Source organism: Zeus faber (genome assembly GCF_960531495.2).
Source record: "Zeus faber genome assembly, chromosome: 14".
NCBI classification, from domain to species: domain Eukaryota; kingdom Metazoa; phylum Chordata; class Actinopteri; order Zeiformes; family Zeidae; genus Zeus; species Zeus faber.
The window spans coordinates 8126722-8142835 of record NC_137200.1 but is presented as its reverse complement, the minus strand read 5'-3'; the positions used below and the strand labels follow the sequence as shown (position 1 = coordinate 8142835).

The 16114-nt window shown below is 42.8% G+C and overlaps 2 protein-coding genes across 3 annotated transcripts in view; one reads left to right on the top strand and one right to left on the bottom strand.

The window, feature by feature from the left end:
- Positions 1-3476, top strand: part of ttc3 (tetratricopeptide repeat domain 3) — a 47645-nt gene extending 44169 nt beyond the window's left edge. For both annotated transcript variants that reach the window (XM_080013664.1, XM_080013663.1), the window contains 4 exons: positions 57-171; positions 2261-2386; positions 2497-2589; positions 2850-3476. In XM_080013664.1, coding sequence (XP_079869790.1) covers positions 57-171; positions 2261-2386; positions 2497-2589; positions 2850-2978 — 463 coding nt within the window. In that variant the 3' untranslated portion in view covers positions 2979-3476. The remainder of the gene's footprint in view (positions 1-56; positions 172-2260; positions 2387-2496; positions 2590-2849) is intronic.
- Positions 3477-6387: 2911 nt separating this feature from the next.
- Positions 6388-14023, bottom strand: vps26c (VPS26 endosomal protein sorting factor C). Its single transcript, XM_080014299.1, has 8 exons — positions 13879-14023; positions 10593-10736; positions 10327-10476; positions 10160-10240; positions 8814-8888; positions 8432-8582; positions 7634-7786; positions 6388-7434 (listed from the first exon to the last, which is right to left on the bottom strand). The coding sequence occupies exons 1-8, from the start codon at positions 13933-13935 to the stop codon at positions 7352-7354; spliced, it is 894 nt and encodes a 297-aa protein (XP_079870425.1). The 5' UTR covers positions 13936-14023; the 3' UTR covers positions 6388-7351.
- Between the last annotated feature and the right edge of the window lie 2091 nt (positions 14024-16114).

The window sequence follows — 16114 nt, the reverse complement described above, 5'->3', positions numbered from 1 at the left end:
GTGTGTGTGTGTGTGTGTGTGTGTGTGTGTGTGTGTGTGTGTGTGTGTCAATCCAGGCCAGAATTGATGAAATTTGTTCAGAAGTTGCGAACAATGAAAGGCTCTTCCTTCACCACGATGGCCTTCGAGGATGTCATCAGTGGGGTGGCCCAGATCATCCTAGACCACCAGGTATAACCTACACTTGTTTGATGCACCTCGCACTTCATGGTGCTCTCGGAATGTACTGGTAATAAATGTCTTTCGGAACCTGATATATGGCAGAGATACTTAACCCGCAGTTCTTTTATCACTAGATGCAGCTCTTTAAAGTGTTAGATAGACAAAATTTATTGAATTATTATTATTATTATTATTTATTTATTTATTTATTTATTTTTTGGGGGGGGGAATTGTCTGCAGTATTCAAAACTGGATTTCCCATGACGTCTGTTCCCTGGTAGTGATCGTTGCTCTGTTAACTGATCTGATCTGTTGAGTGATTAACAGCTGATCACCTGGTTTCCACTGGCATTTGTATTCAATCATATTATCACCATATATAAGTCATAACCTGGAGCCGGCAACTTTATCACCGGACCAACTGTGCCACGCGAGACCACGGTGTCCAAATCCTCCATCGGCTTCCACGCAACAAGCACCACAACAACTTCCATGCAATTAATAAATTGAAAAAACAACTTTTATATCAATCAAGGGTTTTTATTAAAGCCATTTAACTTAATTTAAATGCGATATTCCAGAGAATATGGCATCTTTTCGCCTGGCATCGCCAGACTTATTCCCAAATGCATGTTAGTCTGGAATCTCTCCGTTCATTTTCGATTTCCAAGGGCCGTTATCAACAGGCGCAGACCAAAATATCTCCGGACACAATTGGATAGACCTACAACCTGTCAGAGCAACCAAAGAAGTGACGTAGTGCTGAGCGATTGAAATTGAACTTATACGAAGTCCTGTCGGAACTACAGCAAACACTTGTGAGAGGAAAATATACCGCCCAGTTCGCTAGATACTGTCGCGATAGAGGATTCGACAGACCGTTCCACATCACCGGCAGCCATCTTGGTTGTTTACGAAAATGCCTCAACAGCTCTCCTCTGCATTGTCATCGTATAAAACCCCAACGCCCCATATTAGATAAATGGTTGTGGTTGGCCCAACCCTGACAAGGTCGGGATGAAATATGTTGGAATGGGAGGGTGGCCAGACGCAGTAGAGTAGGCTCGTCGCTTTGTTCATTGTTTTTTGATAATACATTTGTGGTTGCAATGTTAATAAAAAAAAAAAACATGATAATAATATTAAATTGCAATTATTGCATACACCACGCTTTCCATTACTTCATAACATTTAACTAGTAGCCTTATTTTAAAATGTATAATGGTTTGATGGATGAAAGGGAGGTTCCAGAAATTTGGCTCTTGCGAAAAATGTTTTTTGTTTATGTGGCGCCTGAGCTGGAAAGGGTGGAGTACCACTGTTTTAAGGGAGCATTTTGTGCACTCTGCAGCATACTGGGGCTTTGGTCAGGTTTTCAGCATTTCCAGACTGCATGGTAAAGTTTCCGCATTAACAATACATTTTTTTACGGTGTTTTTCCATTATTTGACCCTTTGACCGTCCGTAGTTCTAAACCCAAAAGCTTGCACGTCTGTTTTGCTTTCATTTTTCTACGTTTGAATGATGGAGAAAGGTCTGTCTTAGCAACTGGTGCAAAGCTCAGTGCAAAGGTAATAGAGAACCATGACGGCTTCTTTATGGTGAAAATGCCATTAAATACATTTTGATAGCCATTGTGTGTTTCTGTTCTCAATAATCAAATCATAGTATGGCTATAACTTCATGCAGAACTTTTTAAAATATACAATTATTTCTTTAGGCTCATATATGAGTAAATCTTAAACATTTTGATTAAATCGCACAAATATCATGGAATAAATTCTTCTAATAAATGGGCATATTGGCATTTTAATGCAAAACACTTATAGCCAGACAATCCAATAATTACAACTTATATTACTGGAACTTGGAACTTATCACACGGTACTAAAGTCAGCCATTGGTCACATATGCCGCCGCTGCATAGTAACACTAACCTCAGCGTCCGCTCACCTAGCCTGCTTGGAAAGCCTTAGTCGCCACGGTAACCTAGCTGGCATCTTTTCAACCCTGTTTCTGGGAGCAGTTTTATCGGAGAAGCGGAAACGGGAGTTCCTCGGTGGATTAACAAGGGTTGTCTTGTTTCGTCTGATAACAGGAGGAGACCAACTCTGCTCAGAACAGCAGACGTGACTCCCCTGGAAGCAGAGCGAGACGGGGTGGAACGCCCCCTCCCCAGGCCTGGCTGCCAGTCAAGCAGCAGAGACCTTCTCAGAAGAAGGCTGTGAGTTTGCAGATATGGAATTAGACTGTTGATGAATCAAACGCAAAGAACTTAATTGCCTGACTGTGTTTTCGTTCCTTCTTTTTGTCAACGTCAACCGCTCCCCGTAGCTGAACATGGAAGATCCGTGTATCATCTGCTACGAAGCCATGTACCCAGACAGTGTGTTTGTGCTGGAGTGCAGGCACAGCTTTCACAAAGAGGTAACTGTGTTTTAGTGGAGAGACTAAAGATGCGCTAGCTCCCCTTCTCGACATAAATGATGGCTTAAAATATGACTGTTATGTAAGCGCCAATATTTTTAAGACTTTGCTCATCGTGTATTTTGTACTCTTGTCTCTTGCCTTTGGGGGGGGGGTGAAACAACTTATGGGTAAAAGGTAGAAGTCAGCTTCCGGAATTTACGCAGTGGCATTAGTGGCTCACCTTGTCTTTCCCCTTCCTGTGCCTGGTGACCTGGCAGTGCATCAAGTCGTGGCTCAAAGAGCAGAATACGTGTCCCACCTGCAGAGAGCATGCGCTGCTGCCTGAGGACTTCCCCATGCTGGCTGGACGGAAGCGCCTGGGAAATCCGCCGGCAACTTTCTTCTAGGAATCCTCTCCCTATAATGTCTGTGTAGCTTTTTTTTTTTTTTAATATTGTTTAATTTGAAACAAGTGTTTTTATACTACTTTTTCCTCTTTTCTCTTTTAATACACTGATTCAGTAGTAAATTGGTTCCTTTACCAGGCATATTACCTGGCAAACCATGTAGTATAACTATGTACTGCATGATTATGTCATGCAATCTAATCCTATATATATATTCTAGTTAAATAATGCTGATAAACGCAGAGGGCAATCTAATCCTTTATATATATTCTAGTTAAATAATGCTGATAAACGCAGAGGGCAATCTAATCCTTTATATATATTCTAGTTAAGTAATGCTGAGGACCTTTTGCTGAATTTTGTTGAAACATGCTAATCCCGAAGACAAAAAACCCAATACTACGATCAATATCATTTTTGTGTGTTCTCTGTGAGATGTAAACACGTTAACTGTGACACCAATTTAATAAAGACTTAATGCATGATTTTACAATGTATTTCCCTTGACATATTTTGTTTTTAAAATAACTATCAACCCTTGTGGGAAAATTGGTATCTATCCATCTACATTTGTTATTTTCCCCCCCCGCAAATTAATTTGCAAAAATATCACCTTTAGCTGATCTCCAGAGACGAATCAGCCTCCAGAGCTGAGGTGGAGGTGAGTCCCACGTGGACTCTAACAGAGCTGGATAAAAAATATCCGTAAAAGGCGGTTCCGTATGGAGTCTGTTCCCACAGGGACGACTTACGGATACAGCATGTAATGCTCGTGCAAGAGGTGTCTAATATCACATAAGACAAGGCAACAGAAGCGGTTTTTAGAATAGTGCTAAAAAACGGACTCTTCCCTCCGCTGATGGAGCAGGGACAGAGCCCCCTGTCCCCGGATACAATCGCCCTAACCCAATGTTATTGGATCGTCGTGATCATTTTCAACCTGTTCTACTTCTCCATGTCCAGCTCCATGCTGCGGTGCAGCTGGCAGGCAAGCCAAGCGATTGTGCCCTATGTCCCTGCACTGCGCCCTTAACTGTAAAACACACGTCTCTGGTCTGAGTGGCATTTTAAAGAAGAAAAATAATAAAAATGACCTGTCTCCTTAGAGACTGGACGTGTTTCAGTTTCTCATCTTTGCAGCCGAGCTCCTCCGGTTGGTAAAAATTCAATATTTGTGCTTTATTTGGATTCGGGTTCACCCCTACGTTACGGGAATGTTACTGCTTCCACTCCCACACACTTCCATTCACAGCCGTTACGGCAATTTCCCGTAAATTATATTAGGTAGAGAGGGGGGAAATGTACAAAACATCGACACGGCTCCTTTCCCACATGCCAATACGGAACATTGCCAGAGGATTTACAGTGCAAGTCGGAAAGGGGCTTAAGGAACTAATCAACTTCAGAAGGTCACGGAATGAGGAGTACGCCCCAGTCATCACCAACGGAGTCGGAGTGGGGGGAGTGTCCTGCTTCAGCTTTCTGGGCATCCACATCTCAGGGGACCTCCAATAGTCCACTAACACCACTGCACTCTTCAAGCACTATCTGCCAGACACTGTTTATACTGTTCCGTACCTTATTGTTAATTGATATGTTTATCTATCTGCTGTTCTTTTTATAGTATCCAGTACAGAAGCTGCAAACTTAATTTTGTTGTACTTGTACAATGGCAGAAATTCTATTCTAAAGAGCTTCCTCTAAAGGAAGTCATAGAAACTACACCAACATTTACATGACGCTGCTCCAGAGGCTTCTTGGCCTTCACAGCAGAGAGGTACTGCGTTTGGGAGCCGAAATGAAACCCTTTCGCTGATATATGCGGCATGGTTCGCGGGGCAGCAAGTCAATGAAGGTTGACGGGTTTGGGCGTTGGGGGCGTTTTCGCCCTGAACAGTTGGGTGCCGACTGCTTTGAGTGTTCAGAATCTCAACAGCCATCAAGGTCACAGTGGACTGACTGGCGTCGATCAACATTTACAAACGCTGGAATTATATCATGGTCAGAATGGGGGAGGAAGGAGTACTGTACCATTAAATTTTTTATTTAAATTTATTATTACAAAAATAAAGAGCTTCTCTTGACAGTGAAAAAACAGATGTCCTCAAATGAAGCCAAATATGCAACTGTCACCTACTTTACATGTCATCGATCAGACGCTTTTGTCCAATGCGACATACAATAAGTACATTTTGTCACAGTATCAAACCACTGTCACAGCCACAGCTAAACATTCTCTAGAAACAAGCAGTTCCAGTAGAGTTAGGAGAGGTTAAGATTTAATTTTGTTGTGATTTTTGCTTACGACCGAAACAGGCAATTCTAAAATTATGCCTGAAGTAAGAACAGATTCAAGTAAGAAAATAAAGCTGCAGGCAGCAATAACACGGGGTCCAGCTGAGTTTTACAGTACGTATCAGGTTTGTTTTTTTTTATGTGAAATGCACAATTTACTACACGTACAAACATCCAACATCGTGGAGTTACGTCCATAGTAGTTTTTTTTGTTTTTTTTTGGAATATTGTGACTGACCTCGACCAGGTCATTTTGTGTCCATGTGCAAACATTCTGGATCTTGTTTCTAAGAATTGCTGTTAAACTCTAAGCTGCACACTGTTTATTTCTAGGAGTCTCCAAATTGTAAATCATCCAGGTGAAATTAGCCTCTTAACACCAATATGTATGAGGAATCAACACTTACATTGAGTTTTTTCTATTTGTGTTTTTTTCCACCCGATTTTTCTTCAGTACTTTTTTTTTAATATTGCGACTGACCTTGGCAACTGGATTTTTGGACAGTGGCTTCTTTATTTTCGTCTATTTTTCACCATCTGTAACAACAACCTTTGTGGTTACTTTTCATAACAATAAAAATATTTCATTACGAAAATTCCGTTTAACAGATCACTTGTCTGTATTGTAATGCAGGCAACATTTATGTAACTTTAACATTAATTTGGAATTAGAATTATGGAATAATTTGTTAACATCAAACAAAAAAAAGCATTTTATTTTTTATTTTCAACTATATCTTGTCATTGCTTTCTTTCCTTTTTGCATTGAAGTACATCAGGAGTATCTGCTGGTAGGTGACGTGTCTCGTGTATGCCCGTTATGAAGTATCCATGTCGATTTACGGTAAGTTGAATTTACACAATTTATTTGAAAAGTTGAGTTTTTTTGCTTGGATTACATTTTCAGTAAGTTACGTTTCCATGAAAGACGTACAGAAAACGTTGTGGTTATTTCTGTGGGTAGGTACCATTGCACAGCTTCTACTTTTCCAATGCCTCTCCGGATCTTGAAAGCATCAGAGTCCCACGTTTCAGTGTTTACAAGGGGACGCGCAGACAACATTTTAAGGATTGTTTTTATTGTATTATTCATTCATCTGGCAAAGTAATGGGGACCACTTTTTTAAAATACCCATCGAACAGATCTGATATGTACAAGGTAAGAACAAGAGTGATAGTCTACGCTGCACAATGGACAATCTCAATCAGAAACTGTACATTTATAGTAAATAAAGTCATAAAGTGTCTTACTGTAAATTCATTTTACAACAAGACGTGCGACGTGTCAGTTAACCAAGACAACAAAAGTTGTTTGGTTTTTCCACTTAATATCTGCTCCGTATGTGGATGGATTTGGATGCAATTTAAACCATGAGTTCCTTGTGACGACACCTCAACCGTGATCGTAGGTTCTGCCGAAGTTTGTATTCCAGATAGTTTTGGCCAGGTTGGACATATTTCAGCGTGAAATGCATTGGACCGTGTCTGATATATCTAAATTTGGTCCGTTTTTCGTCAACATCCGCTCCGTATGTGGATCGATTCGTTCGTGTGACATCAACGGCGTTCGTGTGTTATGCCGAAGTTTGTGTTCCAGATAGTTTTAGGCTTCAAAATTCAGAGAATTTTCGCCCGAACAATAACAATAGAGCTCCAGCTCTACGGGCTGGACCCCGCAATACTGATGAATAATTCAGCGTAATATCTCCCACAAGGGTACACACGTGTATTATTCATTATGTAATAATTTCTTCATTTGTTCTCCCAGCACACATACTGTATAATCCCACGAAGCCTCTTAGCCTGTACAACGTTTATCCATAACATAACATGTACGTATAAAATAACCTTGGACGTCAAAAAAACCCCACATTTCATTTTAAAGAAACAAATTCTTTAATATTATCAGGTTATAATCAAATAAGCACATGAAAGACTCCAATATCAGTAGCTGAACAAATCTGGGGTTATATTTTACATTTGACTCCATATTTACAATAAGGTTACTTCCCAAGAATGCTTTTATTTCACATTCAGTAATTCAGAGTCCAAGGCTCTGTGCTGACGCTGCTCCGGCTTCAGATTCGGCAAAGCTTCAGAGGAAAGTTTTCTGTAATCAGGTGGTCGTCATGAAGCACAATAACCACGTTGACTTCAAATTCTAAAAATAAAAACACATTTGGTTGTTAGAAATGTGACTTCAACCAGTTTACAATTAAAAAGACTAATATGGCCGAGAAATATGACCCCCCCCAAAAAAAACAAAAAAACAAAACTGCTCAAGCAACACAAAATGTTTGCGCCGATAGTTTGATTTTGTGGTGGGTTGGGGTCAAGGGTTGGAAATGCTGTCCACTGACCGACTTTGAAGTTGGTGGTCTCCAGCGTGGGGCAGGTGAACAGTCTGGGGAAGACCATGTGAATGGGGATGGAGAGGCCGTGGCAGACGTCGCCCTCCGCTATCTGGATGTTCTGGATCTCTGTGGCATCTCGAGCGTATCCTTCAGCACAACCTGGGGCCCGGCAACATTCGGGGAGGACAGTGAAAACGACCACGCTCCACGAAAGAGAGTTTAAAACTCCCTTCGTATAGTGTTAAAAAATATATATTATATGAAAATAAATGAATATGGTGACAGGGGATATTAAATAACGTGCATTACAAATGTTGAATAACCTGCATTATAGAAATGTAGTTCTAGCAACACTTAACCAGGTAAAACTAATGACAAAATATCTTTGGAAATCTGGAATGAATCCTGTGGGAACCTCAAAACGTGCACAGCATACTATGGGATCAGACTCACCCGCCCAAACTGACGTTCTGTAAACTGGGACGTGAGGGCATTTTAATGACTTTCTTTTTGGCATGGAGCCATGAAGGCTGCATAATGGCCAAAGACAATGATAACTATAAGCAAAAAAGAATTAACTCATTCAATCGCTTGGTTTCTTTTCGTATAATGGCGCAATTTCTGTGAGTGGAGCTTCTAAAACCCCATCACCACCAAACATTTTTGTGTGTTCCTGTTTCATGACGACAGCATGGGATCACAGCCTGTCGAGTCTGCAGGTACTGCATTTGGCAACCCGTCGCATATGGAAATGCCGTCCTGTGAGTGTGCGGTGAAAGGGCAACGGGAGCGAGCGCTACGCACCGCAGGTCTCCACCCGGACGAGCTGCAGCTCGATACTTTTGATGGGAACCTGCGAGTTCTCCACCACCACCTCTCCGGTCAGCGGTTCGCTGATCACACAGTTTGTGGAATCCAGGTGACCCCTGATAAGAAAGCGAGGCAGGAGGCTCCTCTACGAGAGAGAGAGAGAGAGAGAGAGAGAGAGAGAGAGAGAGAGAGAGAGAGAGAGAGAGAGAGAGAGAGAGAGAGAGAGAGAGAGAGAGAGAGAGAGAGAGAGAGAGAGAGAGAGAGAGAGAGAGAGAGAGAGAGAGAGAGAGAGAGAGCCCAAAAGTTCCTCGCTCAACATCGGTAAACAACACTCCGACCTGTATCCGGTGAAGGGCTACGGAAAAGCGCGGCGCACCTCGTGGGTGTTCTGCAGCGTCTCTGGAGTGATGGTGAAGTCCACCGCCGTGGGCACCAGCTTCGCCTTCTGCGGCTGAAATGAAGACGCGACACCGTCACGACAGGACACGGAAGTGCTTCGGCAGCCGACTTAACTTGGGGGCCCGCTTCTTCAAATGGATAACGGAGGAGGGGTTATTTGGATGTCATGTCCTCTTTTGTCGCCCTGAAATGAGGTTGTTTTTTTTTTTTTCAAAGTACTTGTATTTCCACGAGGTGTGTGAAAGGAAAACATGAAATTGCACCATGTAAATACAAAACATGGTACAAAGATAATAATAAAAAGACCAAAAAAAATTAAAACATTGACAGGTTGTAGTTCTGAAACCTCATGTAGCAGCGGCTACATTTGAAGCAGTTTCACATTCGGCGTCAGTTTTAAACGTTTTCCGTATGATCACATCTTAGTACGAGAGGAGGGGGGTGAGACGATTAAAAAACATTTTCATCGATTGAACCGAACCAACGTTTGGGAAACCTCTGTTCCAAGCCCTTTGAGGTTTCTTACCTCTCCCGCACAGTTCCTGCCATGTTTGGTTTTTGTTTTATCGCTTCCTTTTGCGCTTATAAATAAAATAAAATAAATGTGTTACATTCTAATTGTAGCCTAGTTATTCCGAGGACTATATCCTATGTGATAACGTAATGTTTAACGTCACTATGTTATGTCATTTATACGACTATAGTCTATGGATTTGGACTTCATTGTATGAGATAAGATATAAGATTGATGAATTGTGTGATATAGAGTAAAAAAAAAAAATAAGGGAGCCAAGCAGCCGCAGACACATGCTGCTGAAGTTTCCCTTCTGTATATAGATGACAGATCTTCAATAAGAGGATGTTGACATGTTCATTGGGAGTGAGGAGGATGGACAGGATTAAGAACGAGTACATTAGAGGGACAGCTCAGGTTGGACAGTTTGGTGGAAGAGTGAGAGAGGCCAGATTGAGACGGTTTGGACGCGTGTGTAGGAGAGATGAGAGTTAGATTGGGAGAAGGATGCTGAGGATGGAGATGCCAGGCAAGAGGAAAAGAGGAAAAGAGGAAAAGAGGAAGGCCAAAGAGAAGGTTTTTGGATGTGGTGAGGGAGGACATGCAGGCGGCTGGTGTAAAGAAGGAGGAGTACGCGCAGAACAGAAGGTATTGGAGGCAGATGATCCGCTGTGGCGACCCCTAACGGGAGCAGCCCAAAGCAGAAGAGGATCGATCTTCAATAAGCTTGCTTCTTAAGGGGTGTGTTTACTCCATTCAAATGCCGGCTAACATTTGAATAAGTGACAATTAACGTCGGCCTATCTTACCTGACAGTGCACCATGAACTCGGACGTCCTGCTGAGGTCCTTGGCCAACAGAGAGCGTCTCACGTCGCAGCGCATGGTGTACTGCAAACGGAGACAGAGACAGAAGGAGGGACTCGTCTCACAAGTTGCCGCCTCATGAAAGAGCCCTTCCTGGATTATTCGCTTACCTGAATATTCACAAAGACTCCGTGGTATGTCTCATATAGGACCTTGTTTCCCTTGGAGTGTAGAGGGAACTCAAAGGGAATCTCCGTTTTGCCTCCGGGTATCTTGCCGGCTTTTGCCACCTCGATGTTTGAGCTGATGAGCTGGATGGGCTGTTCCAGGACGACATCAAATGACTTAGAGCAGACTCGGGGTGGCATCCTGTCAGCGTCACAGGCGGATCAATTCGAGGATACGGCCGCTTGGAAGTCGCCTTTGGCATTCCTACCTTGACCGAGTTGTAGAAGGCTTCAAAGACGCCCACGCTCTTGGAGCTCAGATGCAGGTTGACTATGCCTTCCATGGTGAGAGAGATGCCCTGGTGCTGGACGGCGTCTTTGCTCACCAGCACCACCACGCCTGCAAGCACCTCCTGGAAGATACCGCACGCGGCAACACAATGCAGCGTTCGTCAGAGAGACAGGGCAGCTGCCGTTTAGCTTCTGCCCGGCACTTCCGCCCGCCGTCACTTACCGTCCCCTTCACGTTCCACCGCCACGATGACAAAGCCTATCTCGATCCCAAATTGGATCGAGCCAGCCGAGAGCGAGCGTTCACCCGTTATGCGAGTTGAGGGATAGTTATGGCGAAAAGGCCCGTGGCAGGTGATAAATCATCTTTGCAGGAATGTAAAAAAACTTTGCTGCAGACGTGACAGTGTTTCCCGCTTGTAAGATTTTGCTGTGGCAAAATAATAACAAGTGTTGCCTTCTGTCGTGCGTATAAAATCAGATCCAAAAGCTTTTAAAAACGCACCAGTCCGTCGAACACACCTGAAACGCTTTCCAGCAGCTCTCCCTTCTTGCTGTCCTCAAAAAAAAAAATCCCTTAAGACATTTCTATGGAACAACTTTAATATAAGGATCCAAATAAATTTTTTTTTTTTTTTTTTTAAGGACATGAAGATAATTCATATTCTTGGTCGTTTATGAATCTGACAAAAATCCTTTCCTATGAACAGTTGATGCTCACACACGGCTTCCCTATAACTTCACTCAACCTGAACTTCCGGCGCCGGCTCAGCTGGCTGTCTGTCTCTTCAGATCTGTACTCTTTTCTTGTGTTCGAGACATTGATTGTTGCCGTTTGTGTCTTCAAATTTTAAACTGCATCAACTTTTGCCTCCCACAACCGGCCGCTTGCAGCGAACCCCCAGATTTACATATCCAACTCCGATTGGGCAGTTTCTCGTGTGACGGGGACACAGGCTATTTTTGAGGGTCGACTGACTGGAAGTCCCAAATATTGTTAACGAACTGGTACACCAGGCATTACAGATAATGAAATACATCAATATTCAGCTTCTGAATGGCTCATTTCTCTCCTCAATTTTGATCGGAAACAGATTTTGTCGGACTTTTGTTGCTGCAATAGAGGAGGCTGCAATTTCAGGACCGCATTTCTAGGGCCCTAGTTGTTTTTCGTGACAGCGCATAGGAAGGACACGATGGACGACACGCTAACACTAACCATCTCTCACCTTAAACCTAAAATAATAAGTCGTTAAAAAGTAGTATTTTGGTGGAATAAAACTTTAAACCTATGAGTCGCTGGGTGGCACTGTCGTGAAAAATTAGGGGATCTAGGGTCCTAGAAATGTGACCCTAGGATTGCGGTCTTAAAACTGCAGTATCCTCTATTGCAGGAACATACTATTGCTTGGAGTCACTGGCTGCCATAAAGAATGACTTCTTGTTGTTTTTGTCGCCACATGTGCGAATGGGGGTTGCACACTGCCAACTTCTGTAGGAAGAATACTGAACCTAGAGGTGGAGAGTCGACTCCAAAAGAGTCGATTCTCGATTCCATCACGTTGACTCTGACAATCGATTCAAGTAATGAATGGAATCGGAGTCAACTCCGGTTGCAGTCTCGACTCCAAACTGTGGAATCGAGTTAACAAATTAATTTAGCGAGTTTTTGAGTCAGTTATTTTTATTTAAGCCAGTTTTCCTTTGGTCTTCTTCCTTTGGTTTTCTTTCTCTCTCTTTTTTGAGCGGCAACTACGTTACATTACGTTGGTATCCTGTTTGAGTATCGGAGCATTTTTACAAGTACATGAGCACAGGATCGGGCTGCAAATTTGACCGACACATAATCCCAAAATATATCTGATCGGTTGGTCACCGGTCGTGGCCAATCAAGCTGAAAACCAGTCATCTACCCATCCATCCATCCATCCATATATACAATACCGATCCATCTACCCATCGATCCATCTATTCATATATATATACATACACACACACACACACACACACAATACCCATCCATCTACCATCTACCCATCGATCCATCTACTATCTATCCATCCATCCATATACACAATACCCATCCATCTACCATCTATCCATCCATCCATCTACCGACCAATCCACCCATCATCTACCATTTACCCATCCACCTTCCACCCATCTACCATCCATCCATCATCTACCCACCCATCCATCAACCATCTACCCACCCATCATCTACTATTCATCCACCCATCTAACGTCTATCCATCTACCCAGCCATATACCCAATACCCCTCTATCTACCCATCCATATATCTACCATCCATCCATCCATCCATCTACCCATCAATTCATCCACCCATCTACCATCTATCCAGCCACATACCCAATACCCCTCTATCTACCCATCCATATATCTACCATCCATCCATCCATCTATCTACCCATCAATTCATCCACCCATCTACCATCTATCCATCCACCGACCTATCCACCCATCATCTACCATTTACCCATCCACCCATCTACCTTCCACCCATCTACCATCCATCCATCATCTACCCACCCATCCATCAACCATCTACCCACCCATCATCTACTATTCATCCACCCATCTAACGTCTATCCATCTACCCAGCCATATACCCAATACCCCTCTATCTACCCATCCATATATCTACCATCCATCCATCCATCCATCTACCCATCAATTCATCCACCCATCTACCATCTATCCAGCCACATACCCAATACCCCTCTATCTACCCATCCATATATCTACCATCCATCCATCCATCTATCTACCCATCAATTCATCCACCCATCTACCATCTATCCATCCACCGACCTATCCACCCATCATCTACCATTTACCCATCCACCCATCTACCTTCCACCCATCTACCATCCATCCATCATCTACCCACCCATCCATCAACCATCTACCCACCCATCATCTACTATTCATCCACCCATCTAACATCTATCCATCTACCCAGCCATATACCCAATACCCCTCTATCTACCATCCATATATCTACCATCCATCTACCCATCAATTCATCCACCCATCTAACATCTATCCAGCCATATACCCAATACCCCTCTATCTACCCATCCATATATCTACCATCCATTCATCCATCTACCCATCAATTCATCCACCCATCTACCATCCACCCATCACGTCACGCCTTTAGCCGTTTAAACGGTGACGTCATGAATCATGTGACATGGCCATAACAGCCTTGCAAGATAAATAAACCTGTGTCGACTTACCCCCTCATAGTAAACCTTATTCGCTCTTTTGAGTCGTATATCCAAATGTATACTCATCGTTGATGAACAAACACGAACATAAAACAAGGCCCAACAGCGGAGCCGCTGCAGTGACGTGCGGTCAGAAGACTCCACCGCTTCCGCGTTCAAGTTCCGGGGACGCGGGGAAACCGGAAATAAAACTCTAACTTCCGCTTCGCGCTTTCCAAAGTAAAACCCCCCCCAAGATAATGGACGCTACAGCTGAAGCCGTAGACACACCGCCACCATTCGACGAAAGCGTTTAAAGGCAAAGCGCAGCGCAGGCGAGTGGACATTTTCAGTAGAGGATTTTAAAATGTGATGTGCACTTTTTTTATGCTCCTTACAAATATATATTCCGAATTGTTCATACGAAAGAGCTTAATACTTCAACTTCATACTATCACTGTTGTAAATAAATACGTTTGATGTTTAACATACTGTGTATGTGTACACAGTTCATGTAGTTGACTTGGAATGTGAGATGGAAAGAAATCATTTATTTAATTCACGCTTTTTAAAATAACACAGTCAACGCCGATCAGAAATGTACAATGATAATAAGAATCGAAATGACACGGGCTCCGGGGAGTAAAGCAACAGTGCGGGGAGCAAATACTGGAACTCAACTATTTTAACTGAACGTTTCCTTTTTAGCATTACTATGGTTTCTGTTCGAGGTGGTTGGAGGAGTTCCCTGCCATTTCTTTAGTGCGACATCACCAGACCAATTCACAGATGCGTGTGAGTAGGCCTACTAGACCCAATGTTTCTGGGCGCAATTAGATAGTCCAACAACCAGTCAGAAAATTGGATGGAGCTACAACCAGTCAGAGCAACGAAACGTGTGACGTAGCACCGAGCAAACGAGAGGCTACATTTTCACCAAGCTTTTACCAAATCCTGTCGGAAGTACGACAAACACATCTTTACTATCAACAAAAGCTTTGCGGAGAAAATATACCGTCCAATTTGTTTAATACTGTCTAAATAGCGGATAGTTAATTTTCTTCTAAAAATGGTGTCAGAGCAGGTCTTATTTGATTTTGATAATAGTGTTTTGCGGCATTTATTGTTGTTTAAATCAATTTATTAATGTATTTTTTGATTATTTTCCAAGTGCACTTATATTGGTAGGATGGATTTTATAACTGTGCGGACAGAATGAATGAATAAATATAATGCAATAAACTACCACAGTACTGTCCACCTCAGTACCAATCATTCTACCCACCACCATAGGCCATGACCAGCTGGACCCGAGTCGTGGCTTGAGAGGGGAAAGACATCTCTGCTTTAAAATACCCCAAATAATAAAAATACTCTGAATTCTGCTGCTCATCCAGAACGGGATTGACCTGGGTCCAGTCTGGGGAACCGGTGCTGCTCTGCAGCAAGCCTACATTTTCATATCTGAGAAGCCACGTCCTCACGACATGAGCCGTGGGAGTGACCGATGGAGAAGAACCATGTTGACGCTGGCGATATCTGCTGGTCAAACCGTGGCACTACGTCTATCATCTATATTTATCACAAGGAATTTCTCTTGGTTCAAGATTCAAGATTCAAGAGGTTTATTCGTCACATACATATACATACTTTCATACATATATGCAGTGAAATGTCAATGCAACGCAACCCGGTGATTACACACAATATGTTCTAGACTGAAAACAGTAGCTACCAAAGAATTTCTACTTGACCCACTAACTGAATCCTAAAACATAATGCAGTAAGTCGAATACTATAGAATAAAATGAAAATATATAGAATAAAATAAAATAAGAACTCAAGGGTAATGCAGGGTGGGGGGACAGAATAGATAAAGGGAATAGACTTATGTATATGGGATGGACTTGTGAATATGGGATAGGCTATTTATGTATATACAGATATGTGCATTAAAGTGGCATGTGAATAAAGTGAGGTCGTGTTTGTGAGATATACAGCACAATACACAACAGTACGGCGCAGCAATACGGTAACACAGAACAACCCACAACAGTGACAGTATGCGGTACAGTATGCTACATACAGTACATACGTAAGGTAGTGGAGCCTATGTGTATGGCTCAGTGAGGACCCCTGGTGAGGTCAGCGTTGACAGTTCTTATGGCTTGCGGGAAAAAACTCTGTCTCGGTCTCTCTGTTCTCGCTGTGTGACTGCGGAGGCGCTTGCCTGACCGCAGCAGCTGGAACAGTCCATTGTTGGGGT